The 25,078-nt window shown below is 38.8% G+C and overlaps 1 protein-coding gene across 1 annotated transcript in view; it reads left to right on the top strand.

Annotated features, from left to right (window-relative positions):
* The first annotated feature begins 3,184 nt into the window (after positions 1-3,184).
* The window catches only part of ARSJ (arylsulfatase family member J), a 91,816-nt gene continuing 69,922 nt past the window's right edge, over positions 3,185-25,078 (top strand). The window contains exon 1 of the mRNA XM_077882432.1: positions 3,185-3,577. Coding sequence (XP_077738558.1) covers positions 3,186-3,577 — 392 coding nt within the window. The 5' untranslated portion in view covers position 3,185. The remainder of the gene's footprint in view (positions 3,578-25,078) is intronic.

Below are 25,078 nucleotides of genomic sequence, written 5' to 3'. Positions count from 1 at the left end.
TGGGTCTCCAGGATCACACCCTGGGCCGAAGGCAGGCGCTAAACCTCTGAGCCACCGAGCGATTCCTGAGCTTCAGTCTTTTTGGCTAAACTTCTTCTGATCTGTTCAATAAAAAGCTAAACTCTTAAAAAAGAGGGGTGGATAACAGAAAATAGCATCTCCCTCAGTTTAAAGGTTACTTCCCTGTGCCACCTCACCCACTAACTGCACACAGTCTAAGTCAGCTTTCTTCCTTCTAAAATTTCTTTTGATTTTATTCCTTTGCTTCAGAATACTGCAGAATAGTAGAGAACTTTTGGAGTTTGAGATGCTTCATTGATGAGCATATCTATTGCAGTCAACGGTAAGTTCCACAAAAGCAGATGCTGTGGCTGATTTAGTTAACCATTACTTCCCCAGCTACTAGCATTGGCCCAGCTCCCCAGATATTTGTTGAATAGAAGAATACCTCATAAAATTGGAAGAGAAGGAAAAGCAATAGTGTAAAGCACTATATATATACTATAAGGCAGATGTGGGTGTGCAAGTATTCACTCTTGCTTGAAATCTGAACTGAAAAGGGTCCTCTTTCTTGCAGAGCAACATGGACACTTCCTGTGCTATGTCATTCATTATCCCCAACTAAAGTAGCCCATCTATCTGAATGTCTGTTGACACTCAAGCCCCTTGTTAGGCCTACATAGCTGAGGGCCTTACCACAGTGCTTTCCAAACTCCCAATATTCAGTTCACTCATTACATATTGGTGATTTAACTTACAGAATTGCCAGATCATATTTTCAAGTACGCTCATCTCTCCACAGATTAGTCTCCATAGACTAATCAAAATGGCCTCAGGGAAGAAAATAAACTGGTAGAGGGCTACACATGTTAGCAAAAATAACTGCATGAGGCACACTGCAAATTTCAAAGGTGCTGAGTTTCCATTTTACAAATGTTTTGCCTAGAAACTAAATAGGAACTTTAGCAACAAGAGGAATTAAAAACAAATGGCTAAGTGAAACCTAGATTTATGCATAGGCAATTGGGAGGATCTGGCTTTTTTATGTGCCGGCCCATAGTAGGTGTTCAATAAATAACTTGAATAAATTTTGGGAAAGCAAAAACGTCTCAATGGCTCTTGGCGTTGACTGCCTCCTCTGTAGACACCACAAATCCCTTTCCTGACTGAGCAGGGCTTTAAAAACCTGTGACTCTAGTAAAAAGCAGGCATATCTTCACAGTCAGGACAAGCTTTTACAATAGTTTCACTCTACATGGTTAAAAATAATAATAAAACAAAAAAACTGATGCAGTTCCTGGAACTCTTAGATGAGAAATAGTTTCTCTACTGCAAGAGTGCAGACTGGGCTTTCAGTTCTCGAGAATGAAATGCGGAACTCCTCTTCGCCCCTCCAGCCCCAGTTCTTTGCTGGAGATGCCCGGTGGGTAAATCTGGGGGAGAGGACGGGCGGCCCGGGTGGCGCAGCGGTTTAGCGCCGCCTGCAGCCCAGGGCCTGATCCCGGAGACCTGGGCTCGAGTCCCACGTCGGGCTCCCTGCATGGGGCCTGCTTCTCCCTCTGCCTGTGTCTCCGCCTCTCTCTGTGTGTCTCTATGAATAAATAAATAAAAATCTTTAAAAATTTTCTAAAAAAGAATAAGAGAGGACAACTTCAAGACCTTCACGTAGGGAGAAGCTAACGAGGAAGTCAGCCTGTAAAGGCCAGCAACAGCGAAAGGAGATTCAATTAAAAAACTTGTAGTCGCGACTGTTAAAAAAAAAAAAAGAAAAAGAAAAAAAAGGAGAGAGAGAGAGAGAGAGAGAGAGAGAGGCGGGATAAAAGGAGTAGGAAAAATGGGGGGGGGGAGTGGAGGGAAGAAAGCAGCAAAGGAAAACCAGAAGAGCGTTAGGGAGAGTATGCGCTACGCAGTTGTTTCTCGGCTCTTCCTCTCACTCCCTCCAGAAGCTCGAGGAAGTTTGCAAGCGCAGCGGTCGGGATGGGCGGGAGGGCTCCCGGTTTACGGAGCCGCGAGCACTCGCGCCCGCCCGCCTCGCCCCCGGCGACCCGGCCCGCCTGCGCCCTCGCCCGCCGCGGGAGCGGGGCCGCCGGAGCCCGAGAGCCCGAGAGCCCGAGAGCAGCGGGCGCGGCGGACGCCCCGGGCCCCGCACCCCGAGCAGGGCGCGCACCTTCGCGCCGCGGGCCCCGCCGAGCCTCCTCTCCCCCCTCCGCGCGGAAAGGAAAAAGGGAAAGGCCGAACCTCTCAGCCAGGACCGCACCCTCCCGCCTTCCTGGACGAGCTAGCGCCGAAGTACGGGTCTGCGATTCACGGACACAGGAGCGGGAGGCGGCGGCGGCAAGGAACGGCCGGGGCCAAAACCAAGCTCGGTCGCCGGCACCGCGCGCCCGAGCGTCCGCCGGCTCCGCGGGGGCCGAGGGGGCGCGGCGGGGAGCGGCCACCAGGCCGGGCCGCGCTCCGCCCCCCACGCGCTCCCGCGGCCCGGAGGACCCGGCGCTCCCGCCGCACAGGGGTGGTTGCCGTGGAGAGAAGTAGGGGACCGCGCTGGTTTGGGTCCCCCCTCACTTCGCCGCCCGGTGTCGGGGAGATTGGCCGACGCCTTGGAGAGGAGCGGGAGAAGTAGAGAGCCCCGGAAAAGTGGAGGAAAGTGGTCAGGAAGTCGGTCCGCCGCGGGCCGCGGGGTGTCTGCCGGGGTGCGAGCGGGGCGCGGCGGCTCGGCCTCGCGGAGCTTTCCCGGCGAGGGGCCCCCGGAGCGCCCCGACCCGCGCGCGCGCGCCCCCGGCCGCCCCGTCCCCAACCTCCAGGGCGCTCCGGCCACAACAGCCCCCACCCCCACCCCCTCGGGGATTCCCAATTCCTTACTAGACTTTTCTCCCGAGAACTTTGGGGTGTTGGCATTCACTTTTGGGTGTGCGTGCGCGTGCAAGCTGCTCAGGGGAGCGAGGAGGAGGAAGTGAACTTTGGCGGAGAAGAGCGACTGTTTTTCCGACGTCTCGGCGCTCGTGGAAGGCGCAGGCTGTTGCACGTGCTGACCGCCGCGAGCTGGAGCGCAGGACGCCTTTCCGGGTGGAGGCAGCCGCCGCCCGTTCGCTCCCCCCCTCCCGCGTGCATGTGTGCGGCGGCGGCGGCGGCGGCGCGCGGGTCTGCGCGTGGTTCTGCGCGTGGAGCCTCAGCCGCGACCCCAGTGAATGGCCCCCGGGGCCCCTGCGGGGCCTGCGCCTCCGCCGCCAGCCTGGGTCGGGCCGGGAAGGATGCTAGCGATGGGGGCGCTGGCAGCCGTCTGGGTCCTCAGCCTCCTCACCTACGGTTACCTGTCCTGGGGCCAGGGCTTGGAGGAAGAGGAGGAAGGGCCCTTGCGAGCTCAGTCTGGAGAGATCCCGGAGCCCAGCACAACTGCCACCTCCCAGCCCCATCTCATTTTCATCCTAGCGGATGATCAGGGATTTAGAGATGTGGGTTACCACGGCTCTGAGATAAAGACGCCCACCCTGGACAAGCTCGCGGCCGAAGGAGTTAAACTGGAGAACTACTATGTCCAGCCTATTTGCACACCGTCCAGGAGTCAGTTTATTACTGGAAAGTAAGTGTTACCACTTCCTATATTTGTTCCTTGGAGAAATGTTAAGCATTTAATTGAGACCCAGCTCCTAATTGAAAGGAGTGACAGACAATATGGGAAACGAGTGGATGAATGAAATGTGGGTATTGAGCTGTGGTGAGTATTAAATGGGATGCCCTCTTCATGATCTTGAACGTCTCCTCTCTGGTCTAGTAGCATTTTGCTTATTCTCAGGAGCCCGCTGTGAAGTGCCTGCCCTCCACGTTTTCGAATGAGATCTGGACTTGTAAAGTCTCACCTACCAACCAGATGTCTCCAGAAGGGGTCTCCTTTTCCAAATCTATTTTGGCTTTTGAGCATGCTCAGATTTGTTTCAGGCGTCACAATACAATTCACAAACACCATCGTTGATAAGAAAGGTGTGCAACTCTTGGTTTGTTCTTAAATCTAGAATTGAGTCATCAAAGTCTTAGGTCTTCGCGGACGTAAAAGGGGCCAAAGAAACAGAGGGAAAGCAATGTAAAATCTGCCTACAAATGACTCTCTCTGGGTCTTTGATAGGTAATTTTATCTAACTGGATCAGTGAAGAGGGCCTTGTGTGATTGATTACCAAGGCAGTTCTCAAGTGCAAGGAAATTCAATGATAAATGTTCAACAGGATTCAAATTTCATCTAAAGTTTTCTGCCATTCCTCACGTCTGTGAATTTTCTGTTTAACTCTGAGAAAAATCGGGTTATTTGGGTGCTTAAGGAAAGCATTTTTAATATTGTTGCCTTGCTATATAGCTAACCTGTCACTTAAGGCATTCGCTCATTTTCATATTCTAATTCTATCCTATTAGAATATAGGTCACTGTTGCTGATTTGAACGTCCAAAGTTAGCCTGTGGAACAGAGATAGACTGGGAGGTCTGGAGGTCAAGCTACCACTGGACACAGGTAGAAGAGAAGCCTTAGTGGTTCAGCATATATGTCCTGTGATTTCAGTCTCAGAGAACTCTGCTTCAGTGAAGTTGTTCTTGGAATTGGATCCTATAAAAGTAGCCAGTATCCATTGGAAAAATAAAGATTATTTTGTAAGAATCTCTGTCTTAGAGAGACTTTTGCTTACGGCATGATTTCCATTGCTTAGCAAACTGTCAGAACTTAGCATCACTGCCAGAAAGGAAAAGAAAAAAATCCTGTCCTTTCCTTTCTTGAGGAAGAAAGATTAAAAAAAAAAAAGTCTCCGTGTACTTCAGAATCATTTTAAAGGTTATTTGTGGCATCAGAAAGTCAAGGGCATTTGATATTCATGAAAGAGTGGATTTTTGGCTGGAAAATAAGTCCATCTGGTGGCCTGCAGGTCAAGTTGTTCATGTCTAATCCCAACCACTCTTATTTTGGCTTATGAAATAAATGTGTCATAAAAGCTCACTGAACCTCTTCAACTAGTTGAGAAAGTTTAGATTTACTGGGACAGCCAATGGTAGCTGTAAATATGTACGTGAATTATATGAATTTATCTCTCACAGTAGGGTATATGCTTTAAGGCTTTAGTCTCTGAACATTTAGTTCCTAAACATTATTTTTGCACTAATAAAATGTCTAGGTTTTATCTTTTAATCTTTGTTTACTTAACGACGTGAAACAGAAAATGAAGTTAGAAGTAATTCCTAACTTTTGTCTCTTTTAATCGAAGATGATATACAATATTGCATTTGTTTTAGACATACAACATATTGATGCAACAACTCTGTACATTATGGTATGCTCATCACAGTGTAGATAATTTTTCTCTTTTGTCAAACCTTGACCCTCTTGTTCTTTCAATGCAATCAGACATCTAATGAAAAGATTTATTCTCCTATTAAAATTTTCTATTCGTGCAACAAATTGTGTAACTTTTATAGACAGAAAGTTAAAATAGATGCTATAATTTGATTTAAATTCTTATTTGACTAAACAGTTGAAGACATTTTCAGTGCAGTTCTCTTTTTTTTTTTTAATTTTTATTTATTTATGATAGGCACACAGTGAGAGAGAGAGAGGCAGAGACACAGGCAGAGGGAGAAGCAGGCTCCATGCACTGGGAGCCCAACGTGGGATTCGATCCCGGGTCTCCAGGATCGCGCCCTGGGCCAAAGGCAGGCGCTAAACCGCTGCGCCACCCAGGGATCCCGCAGTTCTCTTTTTAGACTGAACTTTCCTTTAGATGAACACAAATATAAAAAAGAAAGTAGTTATAGGAGCCTAGTTGTGGACCTAATATTAATTGTGCAGAGCCAGGGATTTTGGTCATTTGTCCTCTCCATGAGCACATGTGTATACTCTCTGGATCTTCTAAACTAAAACAAAACAAAACAAAACAAAAACAAAAAGCAATAAAAACCTGACTTATTATGTAAAATATGAAAGGATTCAAATGTTTTCATGTTTATAAAGAAAGTTAAGTGGATTAAAACTGAAGCAATTTTTAGTGCTATTAACAAAACAAGCCTCCTTTTATATTTTGCTGGAGTCAAAATGTAAAAACCTATTCCTTTATACTGCACAAATGTGTAACAAATTCCAGATTTCTCTAATAATTTATTATCATACACGTCTGGCAATGCTGAATATCACACTGTCAGCAAGCATTTACTGTATGCAGATCCCTGTATTGGAGCTCTGAGGAACAAGAGGTAAGCCTTAATCTCTGAATAGTGGCCTTCAAATTCAAGTCTACAAAAATAATCACTCAAAAGCCTAGTTAAAATGCAGATTTCCAGGCCAAACTAGCAATTCAGCTTTAGCAGGTCTGGGGGTGAGCCCAGAAATCAATAGTGATTTAACAAACACCTCATTTCTGATGTTAACATTAATACAAATTAAGGGTATTATTATTAAGTGCTAGCAGCCACTATTCCAGGATAATACATTTTTATCTCATTTCATCTTTATAACACTGTAAGAGATAACTGCTGTTGTTATCTTCATTTTATATAGTTATAGCGAAAAATTTCAAGAGAGGTAGTAAATGCAGGGGTTGCATCCTATGTGTTCAAAGTTGGCGTGGTGATAAAAAGGTAGACTGAGCAAGTGGCTGCCTATGTTTGATTCATTTCAAAGTAATTTTTCTCACTTTTTGTTTTGTTTTTCACAGTTTTAACAAATAAAGACATGGGTAAATGACATCATTTCTTATTAAAAGAGAATATAGTAAAGGCTTCTGGAAGAGAACTAAAAGTTTTCCAAAATTTAGGGGTGCCTGTGTGACTGAGTCAGTTGAGCGTTTCATCCGACTTTTGATTTCCACTCTGGTCATGATCTCAGGGTCATAAAATTGAGCCAGGCATTGGGCTCTGCACTCAGTGTAGAGTCTGCTTGAGGATTCTCTCTCTCTCTCTCTCTCTCTCTCTCCTTGAGGATTCTCTCTCTCTCTCTCTTCCCCATCTCCCACACACACTCTCTCTCTCAAATAAATAAATCTTAAAAAAAGAAAAAGGTTTTGCAAATTTAGACATGCATTTTATGCAGACTTTAAAGTAGGAAAAATTGGCAATCTGAACTGCATTTATATTTTTGCAATAATTTTAGTTTTTGACTATTTTGTTATTGATTTTTCTACCTGAAATATCATGCTTTTTTTAAAAAAAATATTTCATTTATTTATTCATGAGAGACCCAAAGAGAGAGAGGCAGACACATAGGCAAAGGGAGAAGCAGGCTCCATCCAGGGAGCCTGATGTGGGACACAATCCGGGGACTCCAGGATCACGCCCTTGGGTGGAAGGCAGACGCTCAACCTCTGAGCCACCCAGGGATCCCCTTGAAATACCATGTTGATCTCCTTGAAATACCTTTATAAAGCAAAGGTAACTCAAATGTGTATTTGTAACAGGATATTTGATAAATTCATTTGTGTTAAAACAACCCCTGCTTCTTGCTGAGGGTAATCACTCTCCCAACTTCTAACACCTCAGGTTAATTTTTGGCTTTTTTTGAACCGTATTTTAATGGAATTATAGAAAATGTACTCTTTCATGTCTGACTTCTTTCTCTTAACATGTTTGTACAACTTTTCCATGTTATTGCCTGTAGATATAATTCATTCATCCTCATTACTGACCAGTGTTCTTCTGTATAAATATAATACAATTAATTTATCCATTCTACCGTTGACAGACATTAGGGTAGTTTCAAGTGTTGGGCCATTATGAATACTGCTGCCATGAATGTATTTGTATGTGCTTGTTGATGAACATATGTATATGTTTCTCTTGGATAACCATCAAGAACTTTGATTGCTGGGTTATGGGAAAGTGTGTTTTCATTTGCTGTAGCTGCTGCCCAACAGTTTCCCAAAGTGATTCCACCAGTTTACACTCTTATCAACACACACTCTTAGCAGTGTATGGAGAGTTGTATTTGTTTCACATCTTTGTCAACATTTGATATTTTCTTCTTCAATTTGCTCATTCTGGTTGTTATGCCCTGGTATACTATCATGGATTAAATTTGCATGTCTCTGATGACTAATGAAGTTGAGTATCTTTTTGTATTTTTATGACTACTTGAATTTTCCCTTTTAAGAGATATTTATTTAAGTCTTTGCCTATTTTCTCATTAGGTGATTGTTCTTCCTTGTTGATTTGTGGTAATTATTTATATGTTCTGTTTCTTTGTCAGATATTTGTACTGCAGATGTCTTCTTCCATTCTGTGGCTTACTTTTTCACTCTTAATAGTGTTTTTTGATGAGCAGAAGGTTTTAATTTTATTGTAGTCAAAATAATTATCTTTTTCTTCTTCTGTCCTACTTAAGATATCTTTGACTAAATCAAGATCATGACAGTGGTCTTTTTTTCCTAAATGTTTTATTGTTTTATTTTTATATTTAGATCTATAATTCATCTGAAATTAATTTTCTCTTATGATATGTCAGGGTTCAAGATTATTTTTTTTCCATGTGTACCTCCATTTGGCCCACACTATTTATTAAAAAGACCATACTCTATCTACACTGTAGTGTCACTTTTTCATAAATCAGAAAAATGTAGATGTTTGGGTCTATTTCTGGACTCTGTTCTGTTCCATTAGTCTCTTTGTCTATCCTTGTGCCAATAATACATTCTTAACTATTAGTTTTATAATATTGATATCTGGAATGTAAGTTCTCGTACTTGTTCTCCTTCAAAATTGCCTTAGCTCTTCTTTAATAGTTCATTCATTTTAATATAAAAGAAGGGAAAATATGGATGTACAAATGCAAATAAGTTGGAAGATTCGGTTTTGGAGTATGGAGTAGTTCTTTTTTGAATTATTCTACTTTCAAAGTGAAATAACAAATGAGGTCATTAGCTGAGAATAAAGATCTGGAGGTTTAAATACAGAAATAGAAAATATTCCTCCAGGAGAATGAGAAAGTGAATTAAGTAGAGAAATGCTATACAAAAACAGGGCATTCAACTGAGCCCACTTGAGATTTGTGGTCATAAATTTAAACAGAGACAAGTCATAATTTGTTTGTTTTTCTTGTGCCATGGCCAGGTGCTGTGCAGAAGAAGCATCATTGAAGAGGTAGATTCAACTAGATTTGGGGCTTTGCCAAATGAATTAAATAGAACCATGGACTCTAAATTGTCAAGGAAAAGGGGAAGACAATAAGAGGTTTATGTTCTCTAAGAAATTATCAGGGTCAATGAATTGACTATCTGGCTGGGGTTGAAGTGAGGACACTATAATAAACTTGGAATGCTAGATAGATAATGGTAGTTGGAGAAGTGCGTGCTTAGAATCAAAATTGTGTGAGTGGTACAGTTTTGGGCAATTACAGGGGAATGGATGCTAAGGTGAAATAGAAGAAAACATCTTCAGAAATGAGGAAGGCAACATTTTAGAAGGGCAAGGTGTTAGATCACTTCAGTGTACATTAAAATCATTAACAACAATGGGAGAAGCAGTATTGAAGAGGATGGTGAACCAAGTGGTGGAATCATTTATGACTGGGAGGTAAGGGGCAGGGTTTGGAAGTGGGTGGGTAAGGGAGTAAAACAGAAGAAATAGTCTATAGTCTGCTACTTTGCTTTTCAAAAGAGTTAGGCTTTTAAAAAAGACAAGAGCCAAAAATGCCAAAAGTGCAAGTGAAGAACTAGGAGGACACTCATCCGTGCTTCAGGCTCTGTGATAATGGGGTAGGGGTAAAAGAACAGCCCCAAATTGAGAGGATATCAGGGATGCCCAGCAATCAACTAAAACAAGAAGGTGGGAAGAAAGTCCAAGAAAGAGAGGAGGTCATAGTAAATTTTGCCAATGACAGATTTTCAGTAACAAAAGTCTTCTTGGCAAGGGTTAGGGAGTTAGTAGCAGAGAGGGGTTGATGTAGAGTAGAGATGTACAGAGATATATGGAGATTAGAACCTGAATGAAAGAAGATACATTGGGAAGATTGAAGTTAGAGCGAAAACATAAGTGGCGTTGAAAGGCATGGTACAAGTTTTTTCCAGATGATCTCCAAGGAAATGATGTGTTCAGTTTTAATTATGGTCTCATTCTGGAAATTGACTGAGCTCCTGACCCTTCATCACCAACTACTGCAGCCATACTGTGTACAGTCAGGCATACTGTCAGGAGCCCTGGGACCTCATTTGGTCCAGGAAGAGAGGATCCATATAGGCCTTGTCTGTATCCTGCAATGGGCTGTACAGGCAGGGAAACATGTCTTTTAGGAGTTTACAAACTATTTTTTCTGGATATGAAATTATCAATTAACAATTATTTTAGTGTTGAAAACTCTGAAAAAGTAATTGAATTCTTTTAGCCACTCTCACAGAGAAAGATTCAAGGACACTAAGGGGATTAGGATTTGACTATTCCATTTCATAGGCATGTGGGTACATATACACATTTCCCCTCCACTTCTATCGTAAACATAACATCGTCATGCATGCTTTCTCTTCCATCCACTTCTTTTATCCAAAGCCTGATTTTAAGTAGTGTTCTATACACTGAGAGTACACAATAAATATCAGTTGCTAAGAGTTCACTTATTGCATTTGTAAATATTTAGTTAATGCATAAACATCTAGAGAAATGTTTATGGTTAGAAGTTTAGAAGAAACAATTTTTTTCCAAGGCTCACTTTAGCTTTGGGAAATGAATATAACAACAAATGGAGAGGATGGCTTTAAAGCCTCACATATCCATTTCAAAAAGAACAGCTCTGTTGAGGAGACCATTCAACAAATAGCTGCCTATTCCTGTTTGACCTCATGGGTTTTTCTGACAGTAGAATCATGGTCAAGTAAGCTATTGGCACACTCTTGTGATCAAAGTCCCTAATTTTAAATGAGTCTTTTAAAAAAGATTCCCTTTGAAATGAACCTCTATTCAGGTAATCCTGGATGAGTTTCCTGAGTGGCTGTTCTGAAAGCTGGAAATTTATCCAGGTGTGGAGAGTTGAGAACATTTTGTTTCATCCAAATGACCTCTCCCAGAGATCAAAGGTGGTAGAAGCAAAAGACTCAGAGCCCCTGCTTCTAATATGAGCTCAGTATGAAAGCCTCTTTTATTTAAAAGTTTGGTTTCATTCAGATTTTGTCTCACAGCAATATTCCAGAATTAATTCCACTGTAATCTTTTTCTGTATTTCACTTTGATATAATTAGAATATGTTGCAATGTTCTTTTATCCTTCTAGATAGTAGATAATCCCGGTAGTGTTACCTCTTTGAGACCATCATTCCCCTGTGTGCTCAATGGCAAAAAAAAGACTTTTTACCTCTAATCATTTACTCCTTCTGTCTTCTAATTTGCCCAGCATATTTGCTTTACTCAGACATGACTCTCATTACATCACCAGCCTTAGTAAACATGCTCCCTGGTTCGCCACTGACTACCACAGAATGGGAAAAGAAATTGTTTACTGACACTTATTGTGCCATTCACTTTTCAAACATCCTGTCATTTGATCTTCGCACCTTCATTGAGGTGAAATATTTTTATTATTTTGGAAAATATTTATGAGATGTTTAATAAATGTCTTCCTTCCATGGACCATATATAAAAGTTATAGAGAAATATCTAAATTGATCACACAGCTTGTAAGCAGCAGAGCCTGTATTTAAACCTGAATTTGTGTGGCTTCAAAAAGACCACTGGTGTTTTCATCCCCTCATTCTGCCCAATATGAAAAGTGTAAGCACCTTTGTCCAGTCTGTAAAAAAGTTTTTAGCTGTGTTTTCTCCTCTCAACCTTCACACTCCCCTCCTGCAAAAAGGATGATTCATTGTTTCTTGAACACATTCCACACTTCACTTTCTTCCTCCTTTTGCCCATACAGTTTCCACTCCTTGGAATTCATGCCCTATCTCTCTTTGCCCAAATGCTAGCTGCTCAGACTCACCTAAAATGCTATCCATCCTGTACAGCTTTCCATGATTCCTTATCCAGAAAGAATTTATTCCAGTGATGACCTTTCATAATTCTTTCTATTACTGTCTTACTACGCATGATTTCCACGTCATTCATAGCTGTCACTGGCCCTCATACCTCCCTTGCCAGTCCTCAGAGCAGACTCTGATTTATAATCTCCCATGAATCTCACAGTGTTTCGTACTAATAGGCAGTAAGTATACTTGTGAAGAATGAACGAATGAATGAATGAATAGATGAATGATTATGTATGTCCCTCTGACAGGCAATGTGATAGAGCAGAATAGCATAGAATTTATAGTGAGGAAAATCTCACTATAAATTGATTCAGTGTTGATTCAGTGAACAAATTCCTGACTGTGTTATCCTGAATAAGTAGTTTAATCTAAGACTCCGTGGTTTCACTATGGAATAAGGATATTATTTGTATTACCAACCTTAAATTGAGGAAATTTGTGAAAACAGTTCAAAAATTTTTAAAGATTTTCATAGCTTTTAAGTAAAAATTCTTTTAAATTTAGAGCTACGGCTCCATAATTTTCAACCATATACAAACTTTAAAGGAACTGTTTGTTCTTCTTAAAAGTTTTCTGTGATACAGTCCTATCTCTTTTCCAATTTCAATTGATCAGTGAAAAGAGTTGAAATTAAATCCCGTATGTTTTAATTTCTATACACAGATTTTTTTTTTTTCACATGATATTGTTAGTTCTGAGATGTTCAGGAAGGTTATTGGGGCTTTTTTTTTTTTTTTTCAATTTCTGTACTTGGAGATTGTGTTATTGTCCTTGTGCTTGGAAGAATCTGAATGAACTCTATAAGCTTGTGACTACTGAAAGCAAATGCATCTTTAAACAATGACATTAAGAGTATAACATACTAAATGAGAATAAATGAAAATAGGGTAATGAAAAGGCCAGTGATTAATTACTTCAAATCCTTCAATCAACAATAGCGTTAAAATTTTATTGAATATCATTAACACCTCTCATTCAAATTTGAATATCAGTTCACCCTAGGGACTACCATTCAGCAGGTACTCAATAAATAGTTTTGAATTAAGATGTTGCTCTTGGCTTCATGGGAATTGGAATTTTATATGCTCTATGACCGCTATTTCAGTCACACACACCCCCTCCCCCCCTCCAAGTGATTGTATTGCCTGCAGCATCTGCCTCGAACACTAGGACCTGGTGAAATTTCAACACAGTTGAAATCATATCACTCCCTTGGTCATAATCTTTTAGCAACTGCCTTGACCTGTAGGCTAAAGTCCCATTCTATAAAGAAATCCCTAAGCATTTCTATATTAGAACCTTCAACATATGGCTTCTGATAAGGTTCTGGTGCAATCTCCTAACACGTTCCGATTTATATCTTTTCTGGATTGTCACCGCCAAGGTACTTGTACTTTCCCACAAGGGCTATGCCCTCAACTTCCCTGTTTCCGTATAAGCAGGTTTCTCTTACTAGAATATCACTTATTCTCTTCATTGCATCTCTCCAGACCCTCTACTACCTTCATCTCCAATCTTTCTCTGACCACTTTCTTACCTCACACCAGGCAGAGTCAACTGCAATCTTCTCTGTCCCTACAGCTCTCCTCTTTATGTTTTTATAATATTTGTAATGATTTATGTACCTATTTCCTCTCAATTCCAAAACGTACAAACTTCTGCTTTTTAAAAAAATTTATTTTATTTATCTAAGAGAGAGAGAAAGAGAGAGAGAGAGCAGGGGAGGGGAAGAGGGAGAGAGAATCTCAAGCAGATTCCACACTGAGCAGAGAGCCCAAAGTGGGGCTCGACATCACAAACCTGAGATCATGACCTGAGCTGAAAGAGTCAGACGCTTAACTGATTGAGCTACTCAGATGCCCCTAAACTGTAAACTTCTTACAACATAGTTTGTTTTTTTGAAAAAACATATCCTATTGATTTAATCAATAGGATAAAAGGAAGAATCCTGTAAGACATCAGACACATAACTTAAGTTTTATATGCCTCATTTCCTCATGGGAAAATGGCCATGATAATTATATATAAAACCTTGATCATCTTGGTTATTATCTTCATGCTGGACTTTAAACTATCCCACAAATAGTGAATGTTGATAAGCAGACACTCAATAAATATTTCTTCAATGATTGTACTGAATCAAGTGAAAAGGTCTTAATGAGAAGATATTCAAAAATATGTTAAGTGCTTTATGGGTGACGTACATGAGTTTATTCTAAATTTTAGGAGTTTCCATATTTTTCAATGATTAGTACTGTGGCTTAAAATTTTAAAGGAATGTTACAATTTAAAAATTGTCAACATCTGCATCACCATTGCTGATCAACTGAGATTTGATACTATATTTCATAAAGTTAGGTGGACATAAATATTTAGATTGGTAACATTTTAACAATTGTTCAAGTGTAATTTTAAACTTTATCATGTTCACAGAAAGCAGCGATGTTAAGTGGAAGATATTTGAGAAGCAGTGTGCAATGTAGAAAGAACAGTAGGCATAGAGTTGAAGACCTGGGTCTAAATGCCAGTTTTCACCTATGGTGAAACCTTTGGTGTAGGTTACTTCATCCTGTTGAGTCTCCTCATCAAATGAGAGTATAGGAACTAATTCTCAGGTTTGGTTATCATATTAAATGAGACCATGTTGGTGAAAGCACATAGAATATTGCCTGACATATAATATAGATGCTCAATACATTCTAGTTTTAAGTTTGAATTCTACAGGGCATTTATTTTGAACAAAAAAGGAAAAATTTTTTTCTGAAGTCTCAACTACTGTTTTAATTTTTTTTTAAAGTAAAAGATTTTATTTATCTATTCATGAGAGACACAGAGAAAGAGAGGCAGAGACATAGGCAGAGGGAGAAGTAGGCTCCATGCAGGGAGCCCAAGGTGGGACTCCATCCCGGGACTCCAGGATCATGCGCTGAGCCAAAAGCACTCAAACACTGAGCCACCCAGCATCCCTACTCTTTTAATTTTTTTCCAAAGTAGGGATGTGTAGAGCCTTACCAAAAATTGTGACAATACTCACAAACCTTTTGCAAATATTTACTTTATATAGGCTTTATACACCTTTTCTTGAGTATGATATGATATGACAGCCAACATACAGATAGAATTCTTAGAATTCAAAGGGGTGTCACACATAATTTTTTTCCAACCCCTTCACTTTATGACAATGAATAGGACTCTTCTTTCCACTGACTAAACAAAATCAATAATATCACATCTCTATTATAATACCAACACCAATCTGCCAACCACTTTGGCCTAGTAAGAGACAAGCCAGAAGATATTCACTAGGTCATTGTCCCCTTACTGAGGAGATATATTAATGTGCTTTTCTCAATATTTGGTTGTTCTCAGACTTGATTGGAGAGGTTAAGGGAACCAGATTTGGATGAGAAAGAGGCTAAGGAAACTAACTGGACCCTATGGGAGTTCTGGATTGTTCTGTGCACAGTGTCCAAACAGGCTTTGTGAGCATGGTTTGGCAACATTTTATGTCCAATAAGGTCCACCCAAGAGGTACACATAGCAGAAAGAACATAAGTGGCAATCAATACTTGAGTAAATCCACGACCACAAATCCAAAATAGGCACTCAAAAGTGCCCAGTGATTTTTTTTAACTTCCTCTAGTATGTGTTCCATTCTTTAGAACTACTATTTCAAAATTTCTCATCTCCTCAGACTGACAATATCCTCTAATCAGCTCATTATCTTATTTCAAAATTCCATTGACAGAAGCAATAATGAATAATCTATGCCATAATATTAATGTATACTATAAATTATCTATAATTTTAACATTTTTAACACATCTGTAATTTATCAGAAATTTATAAAAAGATTTGCCATAATCTTGGATCTGAAGACCTCAAAAATTTTTAAATTGTTTTATCAGACATTAAAAAATTATCTTTGGGGTTAAATATTTTAAGATTAAAGACTGTGTTATATCCTTTGAACACAGCAGGTTCTTGCAAAGAATAAGGCTATCATAAAAGAATGTGAACTGAGTGTATCAGACTCATCAGATTAAGTCTTTTTTAGTTTAGGGCACATGGATGGCTTAATTGGATAAGCATGACTCTTGATTTTGGCTCAAGTCATGATCTCAGGGTTGTGAGATCTAGCCCATGTCAGGCTCCCCACTGGGCACTGAGCTTGCTTAAGATTCTGTTTCCCTCTGCCCCTCCCCACCATAGGGAAAATTTTGTTAGTTTAGAAATTATTTAACACACTTGAAAATATAAGCTCAAATACTTGAAATCAGTTGTCATTTGTTTGTTTATTTATTTTCTGGTTTGGTTCTAGTTTGTCTTTCAGTGCTCTGATGTGTAATTTAATCGTAAATTTTTCTAAATAAAAGATTTAGTTGAAGATAAAATCTTGGGAATAGAGATATATCATTTATTTGACACTTAACAATTGTTAAAAAATATATGTATGTATGTATATATATTATCCTATAATATACATTCTCTAATTTGTCTATGTATGAATATTTCTCCTTCTCCCAATATGTATATAGGCTTCATAACTCAGGGGTAATTATTATTATCCACATTTTATATATGAAGAAATCAAGCTCATAGAAGTAAAATATTTTGGCCAAGATACCATAATAAGTAATAAGGCTAGAATTCCAACCCTAACACTATGATTGTTCTATTATACTACTCTGATTGTTGACAAGGTGGGGTTTAGTATAGCTGCATACCTACTCTTTAAAGTAGAAATCAATAAATACCTTATTCTTGCAAAGCCACAATAGGCTAAAATAGAGCCTTTCTAAAAAGCAGGAACTAATTTTCAAACTGGCTTTCCCATACAATTTGGGGAAATTGGAATAAGTTCTTATTATTCATTTGTTTCATATCTAAATTAAGGATGACACTATTAGTTTACCTTTCAAAATTTGTAATACTTATATTATTAATCAAACTACACTTTCTCATATTGAGAGGAAACAAAGAACTTAAATGGTCCACAAGGGATTTAAAATATAATCCCAGCTCTATTTTTGTTACTATGTTTTGAAGCAATAGTATTTAGTGCCTGGTAAAAGGTTTTGTTTAAATTCAACTTTGAAAAGTTTTAAGGAATTTTTTCATATGTACTGTTGACCCTAACCTCTTAAATATTAACAGTTAGACATTTAGAATTGTAAGATGTACATGATAGTGCAATGCATAAGAATCACCTGGAGAATTTGTTAAAAACTTCATTCCTCTAGGCTCCACCCAGAAATTTTGTTTTAGAAGTTTCTGGGTGGTGCCTGAAATTCTTCATTTTCAGTAAACAGCCTGATGATAATGAAGTTGCTGGTCTGGGGACCACAATGAGTACTGAGTTATACTGCAATACAGTTTTCACCTCTAAAGCTCCATGACTGTTTATTACCATCTTTACTTCTTTATTTTTTAACCACCATTTAACACCCACTCTATGCATAAGACTGTTTAATTTAAATGCCATCCAAGGAGCAAGTGCAGTTAATTCATGTGGCTTTCTTTATATCCTCTACAGTTGAAGGCTTGTTTCAGGTTACATAGATCTGGCTCCTGGAAGAGACAGCTTCTCTATTAAGGTGCTTCTGCTCTCCTACAAAATGAATGATAAAAAGATTCCTATTTTGGGCAAAGTAATTGGCTCAAGACCAAAAGCAACTGAATTTCTGAGAGCTAAATCATGAAATTAAAGGTGTTAAGAAATACAGATATTTTAGTACATTGTTCTCTTTTAGAACCTTTACCACAATGCCGACTTAGAGAAAATGGACATTTATTTCGAGGTCTTGTTTAAATCCATAAATTAAGAATTTGACCTAGTTTGCATCAGTTTCAGGATGAATAAAGATATATCTTGATTTTGTAAAGTGTCGTAGCTGGTCTGAATTAGCTGAGGAATACCTTTAAATGAAATTGGGTCATTTGGTTCAGTAGTCAGATTTGCTAAAATAAAGCAGTGATTTGACTTTAACAATAGAACTTCCCAGATTCTCTTTTCTGATATGGCTCTGAATAACTGCAGATGCCAAAATAACAAAACAAAATAAGTAAATAATTTAAAATCGAGTTTTTTTAAAAAAAATTTTAGGACAATGTTAAGCCTCAGCACAAATCTATGAGGAAGGTAAATGTTAATATTTCTCAGTCTTACAAAGAAGTCTTCCAAGGTTAAATGCATACCCTTAGAAGTTCTGTAGAGGAGAAACCTATACATTGACTAGCTTGTCACACTCATGTGTAAACCTTCATGAAGCTTTCCATTACCAGTTAATGGCTTCTGAGGTTATCACCCTTGATTTCATTGGGCTTTTTATTTTTATTTCTCTGATTTCTCTGAAATTCATTCAGCATTCATTCATTCAACATTGAGCACCTGCTCTTTGCCAGATACTGTTCGAGGCACTGGGAAACGTAGCAGTCAACACAACCTACAAAAATCCCTGTTATCCTGACTTTTATATTTTAGTGCAAGGAGATACAAATAAGTGAAATATAGAGAATACTAGAGGACATCATGCTCTGTGAAGAACAATACAGCAGGAAAGGGGATGAGAGTTAAGAGGGCAATATTATGGAGGTCACAGAAGGCCTCATTAAGAAAGGAAGTGAAAGAGAGAGTCTTGTATATTACTGCTCCAGGCAGGCAGAACAGTAAATGCATTGGCCCTGTGGTAGGAGCACCTTTGATGTGTTCAAGTACCATTAAGAAGGCCGACTAGCTAGACTGATCAGAGGGAGGACAGGGGAGAGTAAGTGGAGGTGGGGTCAAGGTGGTTAAAGAAGCCAGATTCTGTAGTGCCATGCAGGCCTAGGCAGGACACAGACTTTCACTGTGAGCAAAATGGGAGCCATGGAAGGCTTAGAGTGGAGAGGTGACAAGACCTAACTTAGTTTTAACTGAATTGCTTTGGTGCTTGTGTTGAGGCTAGATTGTAGATGTAAGGTTTGCAGCAGGAAGACTTGGCCCTGAAATCATCCATTAACCTAGGGGGAGATTACAGGCTTGGAGAGGAGTGATGGAAAGCAGTAGGCTCTGAGTATATTCCACAGGTAGGCAGACAAAATATTTTTATGGACTATAGATAGGTTGGGAGGAAAAAGAGGAGTTGAGATGTCAGGAGTTGACCCTGACAATGTCAAGGTCATTCATTCTGCTATTAGCAGAAAAAAAAAATGTGCTCATTCAAAAGCAGGTAAAGTTACTACTGATTACAAATCACAGGACCGCTTTCAGCAAATACATTTTATACTTCAAAGCCCACCAATAAATTAGAGCCTTTGTATTTTTTTATTTAGCAATATGGTCCAGGGAAGAGCATAGTAGGTAGGGTTAGAAGATCTGAATTTGAATTCTAGCTCAGCCAGTTAACTACTAACATTTCAACGGAAAGATAAAGCAGCACAGGGGAATGTGGAGGAGGTGGCTATGTCAGGGCAAGAACCGGGGCTTGCATTCTTGTTTGGCCCCAGAGACCCAGAATGACAAATTCGCTATTCCCATCACTTTGCCACCTCAGACTTGCAGACACAAACCCTGCACATTATTAGTACAGTACCCATTATTAGTATTAGAGTTGCTCAGATGGTTGCTGATAAAAGGAAACCCACAAGCACAGCCAATGTATAAACTGGACATTTCTCTCCATTGTCATTACACTGAAAATGTTGCTACTTGAGACGGATTAAATGTCAAGTGTATACACCACAAACACACATACATACTATGCGCATGTTTCTCCCTTTCTCTTGGATTAATGTCAAAGCCAAAGAGTCTGAGTGACACTTGGTGGTTGATTCTTCACCTGCATTTATGGAGTTATGACTTTTAAGGATTTATTTCTGGTAAGAATTTTTTTTTTTTAATTTGAGGTATGGCTTATTTTGTTTCTTAGTTTAAAAATGGCTAAAAATAGAACATCTGCTTTTATATTTAGAAAACAGTCGCTTTAAAAAACTTTTCCACATTGACAATCTCTTCTTTTTGTTCTCTGAGTTAATAAAATTGTTCTCTAAACAATTTATGAACCACTCTGGGTAAGTTGTATCACTGCTTCTGTGTTGCTTTCTGGGCCAAAGAGTTAACAGCTGCACAGATACAGAGACAAGCTTTAATGAGATGAATGTTTGTGTCAGTGCATTCATTCATTACCCCCTAGTATTGATATCGAAAGGTCCGCCCTCCATCTGACATGACAGTGAGCCCAAACTTTCTCTTTCTTGGATTTTGAAGGACATGCGTTGTCAACAATTTTATACTGAAGCAAAAGAAATTTTTAAAATTATTTCTTAAAGAACACTGAATCTCAATCTTTTACAATCTCAAATTTCTCCTCAAAATCTCTTCATTTTAAGTATTTGTGGCTAACTTTAGTGAAGCCATGCTGTCCTGTCCTGTAAGTTACCTTACTTCCCGAGTGCTGAGGCTTTTCTGGGTAGGAGTAGGGCAGTAGTGTCACGCCTCCAGATGTCTATGCAGGAGCCACACAGTTCCTGCTTTGTCTCAGGGCTTCCTTTTGACCTGGAGGAGCTAGCCAGTTCACAGATTTTCTGCCACATGTAAATTGATTTATTTCCTTGCTGGACTTGAAACTTGTTCTGTGACTTACAAACTCTTTTTCTACTTGGAACGTTTTATTCAAGTGAGGTCTTTGAGGGAATAGCCCAGTATATAAAACAAATGAAAGTGGATAGTCTGGTAGAGGTTTCTAGCCTCAACCCCTTCCTTCTAAGGCAGGCTCAGGGACCCTCTGCCCAATCTCCAGGGTTCCTGGGTCATGGCTTGAGATACTCAGGCCTATTTTATCTACTCTGAGGATAATTTTCCGACAGGTCAAGAAAGATACATTACTGACTTAATACTACAAATGAGTACTTTGTTGACAATGCAGCCATTCTCAAGAATAGGGAATATAGGCATTTGGTTATAACATGTAAACATTGTGACACAACAGCAGCAACCACAAAAAACCACCTATCTCTTAAATACATCTTTTACAAGTAAATGCTTTGACAACAACCGTTTTTTTGTTTTTTGTTTTTTTTTTCTTTTTACAAAGTATGCTGTTTGTTGTGATACTTTTAAAGAATTGATCATAGGTTTTAAAGATGAGGCAGTTAGTAATAATCTTAAAGTATTGTAATGCTACAATGCAGGGGCATGAAAGACTTTAATATCCAAACAAGGGTACATGGAAATACGAGGAAAATAATAATAAAGCAACAATATCTGTATGGTGGAGAAGACTTTCCAGATAATATCAGACCTTCAAGGGTATTTTTTTCTTGTCATTTCAATAGCCCATTAGACAGGACAAGGAAGTTAGTAACTAAGTTACAGGTAAGCATGTTGCAGAACAATTATTGAGAACTAATACTTAAAGTTTGTCCTCTTTCTATGCATAATCTATAAAATATCTACTATGATTCTACTGCCCATTACTATCTCTCTAATTCTGTATCAAGGAAATCAGTAGGAAATTGTTTAGATGAGAAATGAGAAGCTAGAAAGACGTAATAATAAGAATGGAAAAGAGAACAAAACTTCAAGAGATAGTATTAGAATGCACACTGCTGAATCCCCAAATGAACATAGCTTGAAATGAAAAGAGGAAAAACTGGAAGACTTTTGGACAAGTTCTCGTTGGGTGGCTGGTAGAACATATAACATTAAGCAAAGTAGACATTAATCAAAATGTAAGGTGGCAAATATTCTGACTTTTAACTATACTTTTTTTCTTTATATTTGCATTCTGTCTTTCAGAAACCAAATGCCTTTTGAAAATGTACAATCATATAAACACATTCTGGTGCAACAATTAATCCCTCATCATTGCCAAATAGTCTAAAAAATCATAGTAAATAAATATAAACTGAAACATAGCAAATGTCTGTAAAATTTTTGCTTAAATGCTACACATGATCATTGTAAATCCTACATAACTAAAAAAAAAATACAGCAAAATGAAGTTCCTCTAGTAAATGTTGAAATTTAGAAAAGATAAAGCATGAAAACAGTAAGATCTTATTTCTCTCTTACCATAGCCTCTCATAAAAGCTAAAAATTCTGTCTCCTTTGAGACTGTGAAATTGTTCACAGGTTCACATATGTCCCTAACATTTTAATAGCTAACTGTCTCGGAAAGCTTTACGACTCTGACTCATGTTTGGCCAGAATGATTCAATATTAGGGAATCAATTCACTAGATCAGAACTAGTCTGTGCATTTGAAACATTAAACAGAAGATTTTTTTTTAAAGGAAATGTTATACATATTTAGAAGTAAAGCTGTTAACAGAACAGAACTCTGGACTGAGGGTGAACAGAAATTATTTTCCCCCACAGTGTGCTGTTGGCTTATGAGGTTTATGTTCTGTGTGAGCCACTCAGAAAGATGTCTACAGCAATTTCAGGCAGATTACTTAATTTAACATTTGCCTGAAAAGAAATGTTCTTTTTAGACAGTTCTAGTTATTATTAAAATTTTTATAGTGCTTTTAAGTTGCTATTTTAAGAAGAAAGACATCATTTTTATCACACCTTCCCCAGAAAAAAATTAAAACCACAAATAGCTCTGATTTTGGAAAGGTTACTAAAAAGGGTTGATGGAATAGAAATGGAGAGAGTGGTATAATCTGTGAGAGGAGTTTGAAACAAAGGCAAGAGATAAATATTCTGGTGATTTAAAAAGTAGCAGGTTCAAAGAGGGTATTTTCAAGGTAGAGAGACATGTAGTTGAAGATGTGGGTGAAGGTAGAGCAGAAAATAAAGGGGAGCTTAGGGGAAAGTAAATCTTTAAACAAATGGAAGTGGTACATTTTGATCATGATTGCCCTCTTCTTTTGCCGATTTGAAATCTTACTTATCCTTGAAGGCCCTGATTAAAGTCTGTCTTTCTCCAAATCCTCCTCACCTTAAGCTCTGTTATGCATGCATTTGGATATATATATAATAGCTAACAATAAAATACTCAGGTTAACATCCATAGAGAAAAAAAATGTAAAAGCTATGATGTAAGGGCCTGATATTTGTCAAAGTGTGAATGGTTTACAGACCTTCTATGATCATCATAGGTGTCTGGTTTAGGGAACACAGTACAAATAGAAAAATAATTAATGGATTTCTTAATTTCCTTACACACAGGGAGATCTTAGAGCACATTTTATCTTTAGTCAGCGTTGATAACACTGTTTGTACTACTGTTATGCATGTAATTTTTTATTTAACACTAATTTTGCCTCTATCACTCTCTCCCTAATTAGACTGGATTTTCATAGAGCAATGCCTTATATACAGGGAGATTCAGTAAGGTGGCTGATTTGTCATCTCCTTTTTCACCAGACCACCTCACTGAACTCAAGTTGCTTCAGGAGCACTGCTGTTCAGTTTCTTTTCCACGGTAGTTTGGAAAGAGCGAGTAAGAGGAAATAGAGGCTCCAGGCAGTGGCAACAGCTGGAAGGCATCTCTAATTAGATTCCAGGCAGACTTCAGCCACATTTATAACTTTCCATATGCTGGCTTATAGTTCCTTTTAAAAAGGTTCCCAAAACAACATGCAAATTTAAAAAGATTTGCTGCACTTGTATGTCATTCACTATGAAGTAGTTTTCCTTGAGCACCTTAGTATAGAACATAGAAATGTAATCACCTAATGCTAACTTAAAAGATGTTATCCAGAAAGGAGTCTTAGGAGGTCTGTGTGCTTGACTGATAAGTTATTTACTCAAAAAGTTTTAACACTTCTGTTACCTCATAAAATCACAAGATATAAGCCTAGCTGCTCAAATTCTATCTAATTTTTACAGTTTTTTTCTCACAGAAATGATTTGGAGTCTCTCTTGTAAGTTACTGTTGCAAAAGAAGCAAACCATTGTGTTCAATATACAAACAAATCAGTGGCCGTGAACTATGAAACATATGTTGTGCATTTGTGATTATAGTGTTGTACTCAACGGTAGAGTGAAGGTTTAGGGTGGTTGGGTTTTATTTTATTTTTTTAGGGTTCTATACTGGAAAGATTGATTTAAAATTTTCCTTCTCAAGGAAATTGAAAGTTACATTTGTTGCAGAAGATCTTTAAAGACCTGTTGCTCTTCTCAAATAAATGATTAGTCCACTTAATTTTAGATTTTAAATTTTCCAATAAAATGTATTGCTTATTACTTTTGTACTTGTGAAGGATTCGTTTTTGTATTTGTTTTTCTCTAGAGAGGTCTCTAAAATTAACTTAAAAAACAAAAGATTTATTTATTTATTTGGGGAGGGGTGAGGAAGAGGGAGAGAAAATCTCAAGCAGATTCCACACTGAGCTCGGAACCCAACATGAGGCTTCGTCTCATGACCTAAGATCACAACCCGAGATCACGACCTGAGACCACAACCTGAACCAAAACCCAGAGTCACATTTTAACTCATTGCACCACCCAGACACCCCTTAACATCTTTAAAAATAGAAGAAACCCCTAATGTTTAAGCATGTTAATAAAGGTATGTAAATGAAATGGTGGTAATACCTTCTGAAAAGCTGAATGTAAAAGAGCTGCCACCATCCCAAGGCATCTGACATCACATTGAAGCCTTTATTGCTATTAACTTACTATGTTATCTTTGAATCTTCTGCAAGACCCTACTCTCCAAACCTTAGCCTTACCTCAAAACATTTCATATTTATGAGCTGCCCACAATTGCTAAAAACATTAATTATTCTAAAACAAAATGATTCTCTAATTTATGACAACATAGATCATTATGTAGTTTCATCTTGCCCATACAATTGCAATCACTTGTAAAATGGTCCACTGCCACCAGTCTCTTCCTTCCACTATTTTCCTCCCATAAGCCACTGCAATCGTCTTTGTAAATCACCCATCAAATAGGTAATGCTCTTGACAATGCAGAGACCACTCTTGGGCACAGAAGACCCCTTACAAACCAGCCCCTCACTCTTTCTGGACTCCTTTCTCACTGCTCCTCCAAGTACCCTGTAATCTATGTACACTGGTCATGTCACCATTTTGAACTTACCTCTTTCACATACCTCTTTGCCTTTCCACAGGCTTTTCCTTTTGAGGTGTTCTTTACCCCTCTCTCATTTTATA

The sequence above is a fragment of the Canis aureus genome, chromosome 33 (genome assembly GCF_053574225.1).
Source record: "Canis aureus isolate CA01 chromosome 33, VMU_Caureus_v.1.0, whole genome shotgun sequence".
Classification (NCBI taxonomy): Eukaryota; Metazoa; Chordata; class Mammalia; order Carnivora; family Canidae; genus Canis; species Canis aureus.
This window is presented reverse-complemented; position numbering and strand designations above follow the sequence as displayed.